The 19577-nt window shown below is 41.1% G+C and overlaps 1 protein-coding gene across 2 annotated transcripts; it reads left to right on the top strand.

The window, feature by feature from the left end:
• Window positions 1-1954: 1954 nt before the first annotated feature.
• akt1s1 (AKT1 substrate 1 (proline-rich)) lies at window positions 1955-16702 on the top strand. Of its 2 annotated transcripts, XM_036589264.1 has the most exons (7): window positions 1955-2081; window positions 5306-5470; window positions 5576-6020; window positions 7605-7866; window positions 9776-9859; window positions 11655-11830; window positions 13882-16702. In XM_036589264.1, exons 3-7 carry the CDS (start codon window positions 5628-5630, stop codon window positions 14017-14019), a joined length of 1053 nt encoding a protein of 350 aa, XP_036445157.1. In that variant the 5' UTR covers window positions 1955-2081; window positions 5306-5470; window positions 5576-5627; the 3' UTR covers window positions 14020-16702. The 2 variants fall into 2 exon arrangements, with proteins under 2 accessions (XP_036445157.1, XP_036445156.1); XM_036589263.1 differs by having other exon boundaries at window positions 5306-6020.
• The last annotated feature ends 2875 nt before the right edge of the window (window positions 16703-19577 follow it).

The following is a 19577-nucleotide window of genomic DNA, read 5'->3' as shown; positions in this document are numbered from 1 at the left end:
GTAATTATTTACGTTAATGTGTGAGAGACAAAAAAATTAAAAATGTCATTTACATATAAGATATATTTATTTTAAACATTTATTTATATGTTGAGAGGGTTGTATGCATTTAGCTCTGTGATTTTCCAAAAGACAAAATAACACGTTTCCACAGTAAACAATATTTTCATCAATATTATGAACAATAAAGACATTAACGTGTTGCCGGAATTGTTTTCAGTGAATAACTGTCTCTGGGTTGCTGCTACGGAACAAACAGGCTGTGTCAATATTATGTTTAAATTGTATAAAGTAATTTTTAGCTGGGTAGATTTTATGTATAAGTTTATATGACACTCCTTTAACTTTATTAGTCATTAGGCATCGTTTAGGCATCAGCCAGATCTTCTACCAGTGAATACCTGTCACCTCACAGCAAGAAGGGCCTGGGTTTGATTCCCCAGGTGGGCGACCAGGGTCCATTCTGAGTGGAGTTTGTATGTTCTCCCCATGCCTTTGGGGGCTTCCTCCCACAGTCCAAAGACATGCAGCCAGCCCAGTTGGACACGCTAAAATTGCTACTGTGTGTATATGTGTGTGATCGATGTGTCTGCCCTGTGATGGACTGGCGGCCTGTCCAGGGTGTTTTCAGCCTTCCGCCCATTGTTGGCTGGGATAGGCTCCAGCACCCACCATGACCCAGACAGTGTATATATGTGTTCTTATAGCTCTATTGTTGTTATGAAGCTGAAAAGAAAAAAAACAGTGTTAAATGTAGGAGAGTCTATCTGTGTAAGACTAGGTAACTGTTGATCATGTGACCTCAGCTGCTGCCTGAACAGCGTACATACTTTGGAGGATATTACACCAAATACCTTCGCATAATCCTCAGTGGTGCTACAGGTAGATTACAGAGGCAGAAACTCCTCATAAGTGAAAAGAAAACCACTGTTATAGAACCAGTGTTCTAAAAAGAGAGATTTATGTACGTATAAGACATCCTTACTCTTCCATATGAAGTAAATATGATGTTTATACTAGCTTCTTAATCACTAACATGCCAAACCATGCGTATATATATATACACATACACATATATATATATATATATATATATACGAATGATGCCCAAACACATACATTGTTTCGTTATTTATTGTCTTGTGTATTTGTTGTTCTGAACATTTATTGTCTGGTGTATTTATTGTATATTCGGCACTCACACTGTTGTGTATCTGCACTCTAAGTAGTCCTGTGTACCATGTGGCCCGAAGAATGACATTTCATTCCAATGTAAACAAGTCATATTAAGGAATGACAATAATAACCACTTGACTTGTCAATGTTAAGAAGGCCCGTTGATGAAATGCAGTCATTTAAACAAGTATTTTATTAATGCTGTTCCAGACCACCCAGATAAGATGTGGAGAGGTATAATATTCCAGATGAAGCGAGGGTTCCTAAAGTACGGCTCTCCCAAAAAGACATGGGGGAAAAGTGATATGACTTTTTCTATAATGGCTAAAAAATACTGTTCCTGCCTGCGAAATAACCTGAGATTTTATTTCTTCTCAAATTAATTATCTCTAGATAATTATCTTGGAACAATTTTCTTGGAATGATTATCTCAAAATAATTATCTCGACATCATTTTCTCTGTCTCGAGACATACAGGGAAAATGCGCATTTCGCATTACTTCAACACAAAAGAAACCGTCCAGAAAATCATACAGAGAATATTATCTTGAGCTATCATGAGATAATTATCCTGAGAAAATTATCTCGAGATAATTAATCTGAGGGAAAAAAAACTCACAGTCATGAGTTTCTTTAATAAAAAAAAGAAACATATAATTTTCCCCATTAATTTTAAGGGTCTTATTCAGTGTAGAACAATTCTGAGAGTGAAGCCCACCTTCATCACTGTATATAATCGTGAAATGAGACACGCTGCAGTGACGCAGAGTGTGCGCATCACGTCATCACGCCGTTGGAGGCTAGGGGAGAGAGAGAGGGGAGCAGACGGGCGAAATAAACACATAAAAAGAGAAAGTTTTAAGCCATAAATGCGCTTTTAGCAGAAGCGGGAGGATACCGAGCGTGTAAGTAGATCGTTCTTTGTGTTAATATGTGATAAATTAAGTGCATTCGTGTGAAACGCGGCGTGTTTGTTTGCCGAAAGTGAAGTTGTTTTGAGCAGCTCGGGCTAGCCCAGTTAGCTTAGCTTAGTTAGCTGTAGCGTATTTGGTTGACTGAACGTTAGCTGAGCTGCAGGTTTGTGAGTGTCGCCGCGCTGCTGGACAGTGGCGGTGTCAGGGTCTGCAGGGCCTTTTGGCACCGACGCTGAAGTCAGCTTCTTCTTCACCAGCTTCTTGTTCGAATTTTCCCGTTCCACCTTAAATGGTGCAGCTCTGGTAACTGCTGCACCGTTTAAGGTGGAGCGTGGAAATTTGAACACGAAGCTGCTGAATTGGACGCAAACTTCGTCCTCGTCTTTTAGACCGAAGAAGCAGAGACTGTACCCCGCTCTCTGTACCAAAGATGGTTCTTCAGGGGTTTCTTTAACAAATGGTTGTGTATACAGAACCATGATCTCTCCAAGAACCATCCAAAGGGTTTCGCTGTTGTTATGATGTCAAGCATGATACAGTAGAAGAACCCTTTTTTGCTATATTGAGCCCTTAAAAATGTGTTGTATAAAGTTCTATATAGAAAATGAAATGGTTCTATGTAGCACCAAAATGGGTTCTGCCATTGTTTACAGGGTAACACTTATAACTACAGAAGAGCCTTTTCAGAAAGGTTCCCTATAGAACCGTATACAGCACATTGTCCGTCTATCTGAAGAACCATTTTACCATCCCTTTAAGTATGCGGTTCTTTGAGTGTTCATGGTTCTGCACAGAACCATTTGTCTTTACTAAAGAACTTTTGAAGAACCATCTTTTTTAACTTGGGCTACGTTCACATTACCAGGCTGAAGTGGCACAAATCCAATTTTTTGCCCAAATGCGACTCAGATCTGATGTTTTCAGAGCTGTGTGGACACGCAGATCTGATCTTTTCAAATCCGACCTGAGACACTTTCATATGTGGTCCTACATCGGATACGTGTCTAATTTGTGGCCATGCAACCTTAATGTGACGCTCAGATCAGAATTCATGTGTTTTTTTTCCACTGCGCGTGACCATCATTCAGCGTTACCATGGCAGCTTTAACAGAAGATGAAGCCTGTAAACGGTGAAAAAGCAGCTCATCTCACCTTTTTCTCCTTCGTCTCGCTCTAATAATGAAGCTGAGAGCTGATCAGAGTTAATGATCTTCACAGTGAAGCTCGTTCTGCTCGTTAGTTTGTGCTGATGATGCACGCGATTCAATCACGTGACGTTACTGAGTAGGATGAGCTCATGAGGGTCATTTCAAGGCGCCGGTTCGTCACATTAATGACAGATTTGAATCACTTACCTAAACGAGTGTGAACCATCCTGTCAGAGAGATCGGATCTGAGCAAAAAATCAGATTTGAGCAGTGAGGCTTGTGATGTGAACGTAGCAGTAGTGCAGTTTTTGACAAAGTAGTTAAAAACCCTAAATATCCTTATAGAATTTGCGCCGTCCGTGCTCACTGATTAACCTTCTGCACAGAGAATGTATGAAGAGGAATTGGTGCCAAATTGAAAAGCAGTCACTATAGTGGAAAAACGTGAAATGCAATGCACACCTGACATTACTCTTCCATGGTGACGTGCAGAAAACGTGCTAAAAATCTCTTTTCCGGAAAACAATGCATGTTGAAATGCAATAAAGGCACAGCTAGAGTGCTTTCCACTGTACTTTAAACTGATTTTCTTCTTTGAAATGCCATCATAACAGCATAAAACAGTGATATACAATGTACACATGACGTTACATTGATATTTCCATAGGTAACATGCCAAAAGGAAAAGCAAAACCTTTCTACAGTGCTTTATGTTGCTTGACCTCTTTTTTTTCTACTTTAAACTCATTGTAATGCAGCCAAAACAGTGAAATCCAGTGCACACATGCGATTGCATTTAAACAATAACATGTGGAAAACATGCCAAAATGAAAAGTAAAGGATCCGTTACATTGATTTAACGTTGTTTTAAGTACTGCATGGTGGAAAGCAACAGCTGTGCCTTCATTACATTTCAAGGTGGGTTGGATTCTATTCTGCATTTCATTTTATTAAATGCAAAAACTTTTTCGGAAAAGAGATAAAGTGATGAAAGTGTAATAGAGGGTTTGTTTTTCTTTTTCGCACGTATTCTGTGTGTGGCTGTGGAAACATAATGTCATGTAAGCATTGCATTTCATGTTTTTTCACTATAGTGCTTTTCAGTTTGGCCTGAATTCCTCTCCAGTGAATGAGGGTAAAGCTCCTGTTTTCTGGATGCATGCATGCATTTTTTTTTTAAAAGGCCCAACAATGAAAAGGAGGAAGTCTGCTAATGTTTCTGAATACCTGCAGAATTAAATGGTTAACATGTAAACAAAGTCATTCAGAGTGGTTTGGTGTGAAACGCTCCGTTCTAGAGAAACTAACAGAGTCAGAATTGTTCACAGTGGGGGTGATAGGAACCAGACGTCTGAAGAGTTGAATACGTCTAAAAGCTTCCACACTGAAATGAAATTGTTACGCATACACTGCCTCATGCCTCAAGAGTTGTTTTCCGAATGTTTTTTGCTAAAATGTATTTTAAAACTCATTCACAGCAAAGAGCTGCATGCAAGGTGTTGCGAGGCAAAATAGTCCCCAAAGAAAACATATTTTCCCAGATTTTCCACTATTTTCCATCATCAACATCCCATATAAAAGCTCAGAAGACTCGTGTAGGTTCACTGGTGGTTTTGGATGGTAAATAAAATGGTGTCCCCTGGTTCCCATCACCACCACTGTAAAGAGATCTGAACCATTTCACACCAAACCACTCTGAATCACTCTGTTTACTCCACAATTGAATTATGCAGAATTTAAATAAACCTTTAAATAAACACTAACAAACCATGCACAGCCTTTCATGCTGGCCAACTGGGAGAATTTAAAAGATGCATTATCATCATGCAGAATTGCTGACTGATGATTTCCGGTTGATCAAGACAGTAAGTTTTATTCGAGTAATTGAGTGTAGTGGAGTAATTGTGACAACTCTGCTAATGATTAGACAAATAAATAGATGCACTTTATTGATAAATACGCAAATTAAATCTACTGCACACAGTGCAGAAGACAATATCAGCTGCAGTCAGCGGTGTCTGATAGGAAAAGACAAGAAAGGCCTGTTAATCTGGTATCTGTTTCTAGGCAACATCAGCGAGTGTCGTCCTCCCATCTCTCCCCTAGTTCTCTCCTGCACGCAGACACGGCCACCCATTTGTGCCTCGTATACCGTCACATCAGCATTTTACACTGAAGTACGCTGCGCTCATCTACCAAAGAAAATTCGTGACACGGAGCACCGAGATCAGAGTGAGTAATTAAACAGTTAAGCTACGTCAGAAAACTACACTAAACGCTGCTCCGCATCGCCTTCTGAGCTTAAGAACCATCCTTACCAGCATCTCCCCATTTCAGAAGAAATCACAAGCCCACATTTCAGCAAAACTGGTCCTTCCTCGCTTTCGCCATGGCCTCCATCACCAAATCCTCTGACCTCGAGATTCCAGACAACCACAAAGAAAGCTGGCTGGCGCTACTTGCTGCAGCGGAGGCCTACAGCCAGAAGTCCGGCTGTGACCTGGCCATTCTGACCGCCAGTAAGAAGTTCTTTCCCTCTGGTGTGGAGGGAGACACGGTGAAGAAGCATGAGGGGGACGGAGCTCTGCCCCCTGGAGGCAGAAAGTGGGATTACTCCTATCATGTGTGGGGTCAGGGGGCGCTGGCTGAGTCGTCACGGCGATACTTGGACGACATTTCTGTGCTCCACTCCACCACGGTGCTGACGGCTCAAAGACACATCCGGCTCAGCTCTGGAGAGGGAGGGGCTAAACTGGGTGTGGATGTGCCCACTGATAGGCCGGTGAGTGTCCCGTGAATACGTCAGTCATATGTAGGGCGACTAATAGACCACTGTAGTTATGTGTCATTCCATAGTCCTCATTATGCCCATATTAGGAACTCCGGGTCTAATAAAACCTCTAGGTAGGATATTTTGATCAGCTCAAACTCCTTATCAGAAATACTACCCGTGTTAAACTACGAGGCTGAATTTAGCTTCTTTTTTTCACAGCTTCTTGTTTAAATGTTCCCGTTCCACCTTAAATGGTGCAGCAGCTGTGACTAGCTATCACGAACATTAGCAAACGAGACAAAATACTGACCTGTTAGTTCGGTGAAACAGCAAAAATAAGTTAATGTTACTCAGCTGTTAAGCGTGAATAGTGAAACCTCCTCATATTATGACTTTCAACCCTCCATGAAGCTGAAGTCGGCTTCTTTTTCCTCGGCTGCTGTTTCAAATTATCTTGTTCCACCTTAAATGGTGCAGCAGTTTAGAACGTGACTGCTGCACCGTTTAAGGTGAAACGGGAAAAGTCGAACACAAAGCTGCCGAATGTCCCGAGAAAATGTCCTCAGAAAAATGTTACCAGTATTAAAATAATAATTAGGATATCCTGAGAGCCTAAATCAGTTTATCAGGGGTGAGCAGTGATATTAAGCTGAGTCTGTACTGGATCAGCCTGAGTTCAGGTACGTTTGTAGATCTTTTCAAATCAAGCTGAAAGGAAAGATCTATCGTGTTTCAGTGGGAATCAGTGAAGAACAGAGAACTGCAGGGAAACCTGATGATTTTGTTCTGACTTCTTTTCATCTGCCCTCAGTCTGTACATGGAAATGTACACTGACAAAGCCTGATTAAGGAGGCTGCCAGTCCAATGACGTGAATTCAGTGCGCAGTAGCTTTAGCTCACATGTAGCAATATTCCTATTTCAACTCTTTAACGACCTCGTAATTCGGAGGATCCAGTGGTGTTAGAGAGAAGAATGTTCACAGGACAAAACGTAACGGGTTCTGAACATTTTTATTTAACACAGGGGGCGATAGAGGCGATTTTTCATTCTGGCCATAGAGAAATGGAGCTCAGACCCGAGTTCCTAATATGGGCATAAGAGCATGGCTGACTAGCAGATTGTTTAGGTGACACTGGATTGCTGCACTAAAATACCTGCATTTTATTAATTTTACTGTTTTTGTAACTATATAGAAATGAATGTTACATTTCTCTGATGCTCATCCAGGTAAATTTAGTTATTATTTCTACATTTTAGATATGTACATGAAAAAATAGGCTCAGCCCATAATTCCCATATCAATGCATTACTTAAGTATAAGAGCTGAGTTCCACACGGTGAGGGGCAGATGACGTGTATTTTAGCCCCTCTTCGTAGGCTCATAACTCCGGATGTGAGTCACATACGATCTCGTGATAAGATGGAATGGAAAGGGCGACTCTACAGATTCAGCAAATGTTTGAACTGTATTTCTACACTGTGTTATAACAAATATTGATAGAAACACTAAGAAACATAAATCTTTTCATTGTTTGGCAGCCCTAGTCTTGGTTCAGCAACTACTTTGACCAGATCATTTACTTTTCTACAGACGTTGATCGGCGACTCAGGGTCTATAAGCCCCAGCGCGAGGCTTTACTCTCAGAATTACCCGTCAATCTACAGCCAGGCTGCAGGGATCGGCCAGCCTGTGGTTCAGCATGGAAACGGAGAGAGAGAGCGAGACAGAATGGCTCTAGAGGAGGCGGAGAGGGCGAGAGAGAGGGCAGGCATCGTAGACCTGGAGGAGGATGATGAGGAAGGAGAGGAAGATGACATGGATGGACGGAGACGCAATTTAAACGAATCGACAGGTGAGCATTTTTACACTTTGTTGTGTTTTTTGTCGTACCAGGGAAGTTAAATTGAATGTTGGGAAATGTAAGATCTCATGATGCACTGAATCGTGTCTTAAAGAATCGGAATCAGAATCACTGTGAGGTCAGAGATTTACAGCATTAAGGCCTTATGAGCGCGATTCATGGCATAATAACAACAAACGGCAAAAATATTGGAATCTCCTATATTGGAAAAGCTGAAACTGGGCAGCCAGCCTCTGACATGAAGCTTGTCGTACTACTTTCACTTCTCCAAATGGACAGTAGTCTAAGGTCACCAACTGTCTGTTCTGTGAGGAGTGAAGATCTTATTTCCACTTAAACATGCTGTCTGTTTGCTTTGTTCTTCGTCTCCTGCAGAGCTGCATCTCCAAAATCAGCTCAGACTGAGTTATGGAGATCCCAGCTGTGATCGAAAAAAATCATAAAGTTTTAGCTCCTGAAATGAGGTGGAGAAACTCTGTTCTTTTTTCACTTTTCTGTCCAGTACAGCGTCACGGTTTGCCCGTTTTGTGAAAAACCAACCACCTTTTGAAAGATCTTCTGCCTGTATAATTTTTGCGGCACAAACAATTTTGCAAAAAATGTGTTGTGTTTGGTGTGAGTGGTTTTGTTGGGAAAAACTTGGCTGAATAAATTGCATCTTGCATTTTTTTCTGCAAATCACATATGCCATTGTTTTCAATGGAGCACCAACTGAAAATTCAGACAGCGCAGCGCAGACGTCAAGTTCATTTGAAAGCCACACACACACACACGTATCTCTCTCTCTCTCTCTCTCTCTCTCTCTCTCTCTCTCTCTCTCTCTCTCTGTCTGTCACACACGTGAACAAAATTATTGGTACCCTTCTGTTAAAGAAAGAAAAAACCCACAATGGTCACTGAAATAACTTGAAACTGACAAAAGTAATAATAAGTAAAAAATTACTGAAAATCAATGAATGAAAATCAGACATGAAAAGGCAAAGAGAGAGATTTAAGATGAACGTTCGGAGATGAATGGACTTATTCGCGTTTATAAGCAGCGCAGTTGGTTTCCTGGTATGTTAAATCTGCAACGAGAGACTGTCAAACACTAAAAAGTTGCGAAGATGAAGTCGCTTCTCTCACGAATTTTCCCGTTACACCTTAAATGGTGCCGCATCTACATTTAGCGCCTCAGTCAGAATTTAAGGTGGAACAGGAAAATTCAAACAAGAAGCTGGCGAAGGAGAAGCGACTTCAGCCTCGGAAAACAGTCGAATGTTGAGAGACATTTTACAAGAAACTAATTTTTGAGGAAAAGATTCCTGACTGAAAGGGGAGGAAAGCGGATATAGCTAAAGCTTAAAGCAGAGCGAAGTCAGTCTGCGTTTTCGTTTATATTGTTTAGCCTATACTAGACCATCAGCACACACTGAGACATACTGGACATTAAATGCGGCTCCCAAGCTGGTTTGATTTTTGTTGAAAGGACAAAATGGCTCTTCTTATCATTTGGGTTGTGACTCCTGATCTAACCTGGCTTTAATGCAGAGGGAGCCGGTCGGATTTCTCACTCATCCAGTTGTGTTTTTGTTTTGTGCCGCCACAGACTGTCCGGGCGCTGCACTTACCCACTTCCAAGTTCCGCCTTTTATGTTCCGTCAGCATTACGTTATAAATTAAATATTTAGAAAATCGATTTTTTGTGTGTGTATGTATATATATATATATAATATGCATGCATGCACTCTACTGTGGATTGAATACTGATAAGGAACAGTGCTTTTTTTTTCATTTCAATGTGTAAAAGCAGCATATGTGTCCATGGATCACTAATTCTTAGTTTCTCTCTCTCTCTCTCTCTCTCTCTCTCTCTCTCTCTCTCTCTCTCTCTCTCTCTCTCTCTCTCTCTCTCTCTCAGGTGTGTTCTCTATGGATGAGGATTCTCTGTCTCGTGACTGTGAGCCTTTCTTCGAGTCTGATGGAGAAGAGGAGAGCACTGATGGTGAGTTAGTAGGAACAGTGTGTCTCTCAGTTTTGTGTCTCAGATTGTGTGTCTGCCAAATTTGTTTGGGTCATTTGTAACTCACTGTTGGGACTTGACTTCCCTGACCGCTACACTAGAGACACGATACGTCACAAGGTTCAGAGTAACGTCATAGATATCCAGGACCGCGGTGCAACACAGGAACAGAAGCGCAATACAAAATACACAGTGCAGACAATACACTGCAGTAAATACGAGAGACTCACAATAATTGCAAAAACAGAGCGCAGGCAGTAGACGGTACTGAGAATATGTTGATTGTGCAAAGCAGGATGTAACATACTATGACATATTAGCAGATAGACTAGCGCATATGAGCATAGCAGTGACTGAGGTAGCAACCAGAGCAGCAGCAACAGAATACAGTATTTGTTTGATACAGTATTCCAGCAGCTGATATTGTTAAAAAAACCAAATGTGCAGAAATGCAAGTAGTCAGTGTCACATAATCTGGATTTACCAAATGTTTAGGTCAGTGATTGTAAGTCGACTGATTTCTGATGCACATAAAGGATCAGCTCCTGCAAACTGTAGACTGTAGGGCGAGACGTTTGTTGTAAACAGTCCTGGATTACCCAGACGCAGATACAGTCGATTACATAACCATGTTTTTATGAGGATTAGTTTCTTGCAGTAATACTGAAAAAGAATCAGACAGCAGTTGCAGAATTTGTCCACTAGAGGTCAGCTTTACCTGTAATACCTCAACCTAGAGCCGTGGTCTCAGACCCTGGTCCTGCAGAAGCCCCCTACCCTTTATGTTTCCCTGCTTCCAACACCTGATTCATCTTAACAGCTAAGTAACAAGCCCTTCCTGTGACCTCTTGGATTTGTGACAGAATGGAAGAGCATGACCAGAATATATATGCCTTTGATTTAATAAGTGTAAGTCTAAAAAAAATTGGCTCTTAGTATCTTTAGGGATTAAGTTGAAAAGTCCTGACGTATTCCAGAAAACATCCTACATGGTCTGTGTGTCATGACTACAGATAGTACATTGACTCGTACAAATGCATTTTGCCGCTGAAAGAAACCAAGTGAACTTGCATGATCACTCAACATGTCGCTGTTGTCTGAAGAAAACCTCGTATCTCCAAAATGGTAACTTTACAGGAGAAGGAAAAAACAGACTTTACTTTTAATGTAAGTCAATGGAACCAGAATTGATTCCAAGTCATTTATGGCTGTTTCTTTTGAGCCATTAATCATAAAATTTACACCCAATGTAAAAAGCAACAGGTATTTCCAAATTATGTCAAAAACTGAAAAACAGCAAAAATGGAAATGCAAGGTTTTCTTCCGACAGCAGAGATATGTATGTTGGGGTGGGCGAGTTTGGTTCCACTGACTGACATTAAAAGCAAAGCATGTTTTTTCCTTCTCCTGTAAAATTACCATTTTGGAGATACAAGGCTTTCTTAGGACAACAGTGATATTAAATATTATTATATTTCTCATAACGAGAAATAGTAAGAACGTTATAAGAGTATGTAGCCTATTTTTTACAGTTTATTGATTTTGAAGTGAAATGTTTTTACTGCACTTCCCTCAAGCATTGTCTTGAAACCGGTAAAATTATCTGTCAGGGCAGAAGATAAAAATCATTTTAAACAAATAAAATGTCTAGAAATATGCTGGATTATCTTATAATATTCTTAAAACATAATAAATATCTAGGATGCTTTTTCTCACCCGGGTATCTTGTTTTGTGTGTGTGTGTTTTGGTGACTATTTCTGTTTGTCTGTTTTTCAGGCTCTCTGAGTGAGGAAGCCCCTCCGCCTCCGCGGGGGCTGGCGATGGGTCACTCCGTGCTGTCGTCTCGCCCTCCTCACCCCATGGCCCTGGCTCGCTCCCTGCCAGTCTCGGTGCCTGTGTGGGGCTACAGGAACAGCCGCACCCCACAGGGAGAGCCGCACAGCGGAGAACGGGTCAGTTATTCGCCCCTGCGGTTTGTTACATAACTGATTTTTATTGAGCTTCTGACCTCTGTCAGCCTCAGGGTTGGGGGTCAACATTCAATACGTTTATGTTACCAGGTTACTTTGATATCACAGAGTATGTATTCAATGTTGTTCAGTATCGGTCAGTCTTATCGGCATCTGTGAGCTAATAAGTATGCATGTTCCAAAATTAAGACTGCAGTTTGGCTTTCGAAATTACATTCCATGTGTGCATTATTAACTTCAGCGCTTCTTGATTAGTCCACAATTTGTTGTGGTCATTAAACGTACTCATTTTCTCTTCCTCACAGTTTTTTGTGGTTTAAGCCACACCAAGTTTCGGTTTTCAGTTTAAAAGAAGGGTTTAAAGAAAGTGTCGTTTAGGTATCAAAGTCAGGGTGTCTATATTTGTATGGACATTAAGCTGCCCTGATCTGTACCAGAGGCTGATCGGGAACTTCTTGGTTTCTCGTGCTTAAAAATCAGATGGCAATTGCAGAATTCGTCCACCAGAGGGCAGAGTGAGACATTTGTTATTTCCACTGCTTTTATTGTCCATCCAGGAAAAATGGAGTACAGTGGTGCTTGATACTAAAACAAAACTGCAGCAAAAATTATAAACACTAATCATCATCATCATCATCATTATCATCATCTAATCACGCAGTGATTGGAATAAACATAGAAAAATATTCACATTATTGCAGCTTATAAAATGGATACGTCCGGTCCTAAAATCTCATTGGCTGAGCTGCGTTCAAAGCCCACCTCACAGCAGGTGAATTGTGTATCACTGCGCCACGGCATGGTAAACTCTTGTGTTGTTAATGGAATAATCTTTGACTCTCATGCTGCTCGCATGGACCACACAGTATATTACTGAAGTAAGAACCTGTTTTTTTTGTTTAAACTGAGGGGCTGACAACTTATGTTCTTAACTAGAACCAGGCTGGTCAGCTAGCTAACAGGCTAAAGGGGCCAACAGCCCAAAACAGCTCCATCATTAATATCACAGGCTTGAATTAAAGCACTTACAGTCTGATTAACTGTAAACCTGCAGTGTAAAAGTCTAAAAATGTCACTTGAATGTCTCACACGCTTCAAATGTGTTTGTCAGAAGTCACGTCAAATCCAGGCTGAATCCCAAACGGCTCTGCACTTCCTAAATAGTGTTCTAGCTATGAAAGTTTAGAAATTCTAGCCTCTACAGTCAAACAGTGCATCATGTATCGAGTGTGGGTGTGTCTGAGTCCCAAATGACTGTTTCTTAGCTGTGTTTTGCTCTGTTGGGCTGCAGGATCCAGTATTTAAACTCCTACGTAGTGCACTATGTAGGGAGCAGGGAGCCATTTGAGATTCAGCCACAGCACAAGAAGTGGGCGCCACTGGATTGGTGCTCAGTAAGACTCGTGATGATAATTTAGTGACCATAAAGTACTTATAAAGTGAAAGTTTTATCATTAAACAGCGCTGTGTTATCATATGTTCATTGTTATATGACAAGAAGTTTTAAATTCTTGAAATGACAGCAATGTACAGCGATGGGCGACCAAACATTGTCCTCATTCAGCATCCATGGTTGCTTGGCAACAACACCATACCCTAAAGGAACTACATTTCTTGGTGGAAAACTTGTTTATGTCAATTATTGCTAATAATAACGTACACAATATTTCAGAAAATAATTTATTTTATCATATTTTATGTTGGCACTCTGCTTCATGTCGTGCCTAAAAACACCCTTCCTGTGATAAAATCACAGTAACACACAGCCTCTTGTGGCTTATTGCTTTATTATTTAATATTAATTAACATTTCACCTGCATTATATTCATCACTGAGCTTTCGTTGTGCGTCTTGTTTTTTAAATGTAGCTCTGCTTCTTTGTTGGTGCATTTTGCCCGATCTAACTTGTTTGCAAATGACAGATTAAAACATCATAATCACGAACAAATTTTAAAGTATCGTTATGTTATGGTACAAAGTTAAAATATGCATTTGCAACCCTGAAGATACAAATCGCTGTGCATGTTTTCTAGGTTGGCTGTGCAGATCTGGATCACATAGCTGCTAGTATGAAGGCCCTGCTGGCTCCTGCAGCCACGGACGGCACAGAGATGTTCGGAGCTCTGCCGCGACCTCGACTCAACACGGGAGACTTCTCTCTCAAACACTGAGGGAGACCCAGCATGTGTGCGCGCGCGTGTGTGTGTGTGGAGCGAGAGAGAAAGAAAGTTATGTGAGATGCGTTTGCGTGTGAAAGTGGTGCCGAAGGGTTTTCGAACGACACTGACGTGGATGTAAATAAGGCGCTGAACCCAAACCTCCGTTTATTTCTTTTTTTTATAACTCCTTTTGCCTCTCAGAGAGGATTCGACGTTAAAAGTGGCAGAACATTTACCTTTTTATTCCTGTCTGCGTAGCAGGGCAGAAGGAGAAGTGAAGATTGTTTTATTTTATGGTCCTCACGCCAGCAGTCTAGTGGTGGTCGTTTCACAAGGCGGGCTTTCTCAGCTGGCCAGATAACTTTTACAAGATTTTACAATATCAGTGTCCTTGAGCTCTTCTCTTATTGGACAAGCATGACTTTAGGCTTGAGTTATCTGGCTGACTCATGAAATCTCGCTTTGTGGAGTGTTTAGAGTTTTGGGTCCATATTTCTCGGAGCAGCAGTGCTGTTTGAGGATCAGCTGTTGCCTTGTACAGCCTTCTGAACGTCACCGAATACACCCGGAGGAGCTGATCCTGGGTCAGTACCTTTTGTTGTTTTGGTGAATATGGGCCCTAATAAAGGACTTCAGCATTTCTTCATCACGTCACCTTAAATATGTGGCAGCGAAGTTAAAATTCGTAACTGTTCTTACGCAATTTTGTTTTGTACTTCCTAGAATGCTTGTGCTGCTCAGCAGTAGTGTGCAGCACTCCAAAATACTTTTTCTAACCAAATGTACAAAGTGGAGGGAGAAAAATATAGTATTATTAAAACTAAAGAACAAAAATGAGAGAAAATACAGAAATATGCCACAGCGAAATGAGGTAGCTAGTACATTTTGGCGTTGTTACCGTTTCCTTTTACGTAAGTACAATGAATGAAGGCTCATTGATGACTTGGGTTATTCGGTAACGCTTTATTTGAAAGGCTGCCTATATAGGGACTACACAACACATGCATAAGCACTGAACAACATGTTAATGAAGCAGTATTTGAGTATTTATGAGCAGCTTATGCTAGAAACCGCAGGATGACATAAGATGTCCTATGAAGTAAATGACATTGCTTTGACCCAAGGGACCTTAAACTAAAGTGAAGGACATTTGTTCTATTCATAACACTATTATGAATTTCCATAGTTTTACATGAGTTAAAGTACAATTATACATTTGTCAATACAGTGTCATTTACTTCATCTTATGGGATCTTGTGAGTACTGGCATAAGCTGTTCATAAAGACTCAAATATTGATTTATTAAATGCTTATACATGTGTTATGATGTCTTTTATTTAAGAAGCCTTCAAATAAAGTGTTACGGGTTATTCTAACCGAAGTGCCAAGTAATTTTTGACGCGTACTTAAACGAGTGCTCGACCAATCATGGTAGCCGTGGCTGGCTGACAGTGAGTGGAAGCTGAGAGGTATTATTGTTCACTTTTATTCATTGTTAGCAACATTTAGCAGTTTTTGACTGAACTATATCTTGAATTCGGAACCTGTTCCTGCCAGTAAAGTGGGCATCTCAGTTCACAGCTTCAGATACATGAATGAAATATATCACATCAACACAGCCGTCTTTGTTTGTGCTGATGTAATGTATTTAATTCATTTGTACACATTTGAATCGAGGAAATTCAGTACGTCACTTTTTTCAGTGCACAAGTGACCGCAGTAGCTCTCAAGACCAGTCATGCAGACCCTGTATAGTGCAATTGTTTGTGTTTTCCTGCTCTGATGTACCTGGTGTTATTTCACAAAGCAGCCAACCTGATCAATTAAGTCAAAAAGTCATGCCAATCCAGTGAGTGAAGAGCTAAGGGTCATTTATACGGGACATTCCTCACTTTGGACCAGCTTTACTGAAAAATCCTGCTCGTCAGGTACTTATCAAGCTGAACATGGAGAGGATTTTGTGGTAAAGCTGGACAGTTTGAGCCAGAATTCAGTAGCAAAGTGAATAGCAGTGGCCCTAAGCTCTTCTCCTATTGGATAAGCTTGACTTTTGGCTTAAGCTGTCTGGCTAACTGAGAAATCTTGCGTTGTGAAACCTGTGCCAGGTGTGTTGGAGCAGGAGAACACAAAAACGTGCAGTGCACAGGTTCCTCAGGACTTCAAGCCAGTGCAGTCACATGTGCAATAATGCATTGAATTCACTTGGTTCAGTTCTTAATGAATAAAACGTATTACATCAACACAGTTCTTGCCAAAAGTACATAAATCTTGAGACAAAACTGTGTTGATGTTTTTTATTTATGTGGAAATTATGAACACATTTTAAGGCATTTTTCAGAGTTGCACTCTAGCACAGCAAACATGTTGCTTCGCTTTCAGGCTTATGCTGGTGTGAGGGCCATAAATACTGTGATAAATCGACACTAACCAAGCGAAAGCGCACCGTCTCGTCACTGAGCACCAGTCTGCCGATGTAGCTGGGAACGTGTGGCTGCTGAGACTGTATGAAGCTAACCGCAAACTGAGACAGACTGACACTGACCTGCGGTGAGCCTGTTCTTTTGGGCAAGAGCATTTTGAGAATGTTAGTAAACACTATTAAAACTGTACACTACATTTCTAATAAAGGACAAGTTGCTGATGATGGGTAGACATACTATAAATGATTAAAGGAGTGCTCCAGTGTTTAACCTTATCTCTATGTGCAGCATCTGTTTGGTGTGGGTACTCATAGATTTTATAATATGACTTTGTGCCTAGAAAAGGACTGAAAGCTTATCAAAGCTCAGTCATATTAGAAATCACTGGGTAGTTCCGTGAATAGATGTTTGAAATACGTTCATATGCAAATGTTGAAAGAGTAACTCCTCCCTTAAACCTTTTTTTTTCCATTAACAGCTGAAATGCTCTGCTGTAGTAATAAAATAAACCAGCCTTGGTTAAAATGTGAGCACATATTTCCAAACTGTAAAAAGATCATTTTTATTGTGGTCAGTTCCGCCTCTGCAGCGCCCCATCTGGTTCAACTCTGTTATAGGCGCGGATGACGTGTCTTCCTACTGCCTGATGACGCCCTACTCGTGCTGCACTCAAATATGAGAGCTTAGGAGTCTAGAGCAGGGAGATAACCACACCCACGCACTGAGCTAAATACCCCCAGCACCACCTCACAAGGCTGTGATATGCCAGCTGTCTGTACCAACTGTAAATAACCCAGTTAATCTAAGCTTAGTTTGAAATAAAGATGTTGGGACTGATTAAGTGAGGATTCTTGTGAGTCTCCATAAAGCTGCTGGTGTTGCATCCGATTCACGTTTCCCTTCACAACTCGAACCCTCAGGCGCTGCACTCACTGAACAGAAATCAACGGCCAGCAACACTGGAACTACAGAAGGTTCAGGAAAGGTTAATGTTAAATGGCCATTGTTACCAACTATGTCAACCTCTCATCTGAACAGCCTCTCTCTGATTTCCGTAGTTCCAGTGTTGCTTGCCGTTGATTTCTGCTCAGTGAGTCGCACCCGAGAACCGATTTATAAAGGGAAACGTGAATTTGAGAGGGAACTGAATCGGATGTAACACTGGTTAGTCCCATGAACAGCTTGCAGAATGAATAAGCATCTAAGCAACCAGCAAACCCTGGTTGACCGGTGATGCAGTCTGCGACCTTGATGTCAGACTGAATGAAACTCAGTGTTCAAAGAAATCCACTTTGTTCATTCGGAATTTGTGCATCTAAGATATCAGGACTCGGGTTATATTGAATACGGACCTGCTGAACAGATACATAGAAGCTGTCGCGGTTTTAGGGAATGTTCTACCATTCGGACGCCTCTCCCACTTGCTGTTAATCATTTTCTGTCGCTATGTTAACTCTTAGGCTGTTTGAGTCAGCGGCTCATACTGTTAAGGCTCAAGACACACTGTCTGATCAGAAACACCTTCCCTCGTCGAAGATGGAGACGGTAGTGGAGAAAAATCGGCAACCTTATAAGACTCTCAGTTGCAAAAGCGCCATTCGATTCTGTGACTCACCATATTTTCTGGTCACTAACGTACGCTGGCTCTAAAAACACAGCAGCCCAGCCCACCCGGATTCCCTCGCAGCCCCACCTCCAAACCTGAACATCACTGCAGAGCCCCTCCCAATGTGCCCCTCCCATTTCTGAGCATTTTTCAAAGTTGAGCCAGGGGTGGAGTTACTCTTAAAGCACCCTTCACCAAATGACACATTTTGTTGATTTACTCAGTAAAAATAAGTGGACACAAACCTAACTATGGCATTTTTCTGTACATTTAAGTGCACAATTTGTATTTATTTGCGGAGTTAACATAAAAGATATAGCCTAAAATGTGAAGTGTGCCATAACTTTTACACAGACCACATTTTGCTTTTCCTTTTTTTTCCCTCATATATGGATAAAACAATTCAGCAAAGTAATAAATTTGCACATTAAATTGAGCAAATAAACAGTAATAGTGCAGTAAAATGTGCAGAAGTGTGTTCATGTTAATGTGTTAACTTATTTTCACTCAGAAAATCAACAGAGCATACAACTGTGCATAACTGTGTAATGCGAAATCAAAACACTCCAAACCGTACAAGTGTTAGGGTCAAACAGATTGACCAGAGCTGTTGGCTTCGGACCCTGGAGCAAACCAGGAAATAAGGTTTTCCCTTAATTTCTAATGAGAATCAATGATGTGTTGTAACTGTTGTCCATGTTAGTCGTCCACACGCTACAGATGCAGCAGATAGACAACATGTAAAAAACACTGGAATATTCCTTTAAGGAAACCACTTGCTTGTGCGCACACACACACACACACACACACACCCTGACGAGTAAACAGTCTAATACTGACATTAAAATCTCAAATTGTGAATCAGTGCTTTCCAGTGTGAACCCCCTCCCCAGGGCTGAGCGCTTCAGCTTAGAGAACATGAATGTTGGGGTGTTCCACCCACAGACGGACGGTGTAGTGCGCTCCTGTGTTCTAACCGATATGCGGGCCGGAGACGCTCGAGCAGTGGCGCAGAAACGTACGATGGTAACTTTGTCAATCTTCAACATTTCAGATCTGTTAAGTGTTCAAGCAAAACCGTTTTGAATAAACCAGCTGTTTGTTGTTGAACGACTGCTGCTTTTTTTCCCCAGAAATCAGAATTAGTGCTTAAAGAATTAACAGCATTAAGAAATTTGTTTACCATTCTTGGTCCTGTAGTGCAGGTTGGTTCTGTTCTACCTCTAATTCAGCTCATAGCTTTTTAAAGGGAAATTCCACCAGTGTTCAAAAATTCTGCATAAATTCAGTTGTTGATATTGATCTGTAAACACCATTCAGAGTGGTTTGATGTGATTCTTATTTCTTTACAGTGGTAGTGAGAGGAACCAGGAGCCACAATGTCCACAACACACACATAGCCATTTTATTTACTGGCCTCTTAAAGGGGAATTCTGCCAAATGTTCAAAATTTCTCAATAGTTAAGTCCTTGAGACATCAAGTGTCATTCAGAATGGTTTGACATGAAATGGACTGATTTACAGAGGTGGTGATAGGAACCAGG

Source organism: Colossoma macropomum, unplaced genomic scaffold, assembly GCF_904425465.1.
Source record: "Colossoma macropomum unplaced genomic scaffold, Colossoma_macropomum, whole genome shotgun sequence".
Lineage (NCBI taxonomy): Eukaryota > Metazoa > Chordata > Actinopteri > Characiformes > Serrasalmidae > Colossoma > Colossoma macropomum.
The sequence above is the reverse complement of the archived record's forward strand: the minus strand, read 5'-3'. Positions and strand labels throughout refer to the sequence as shown.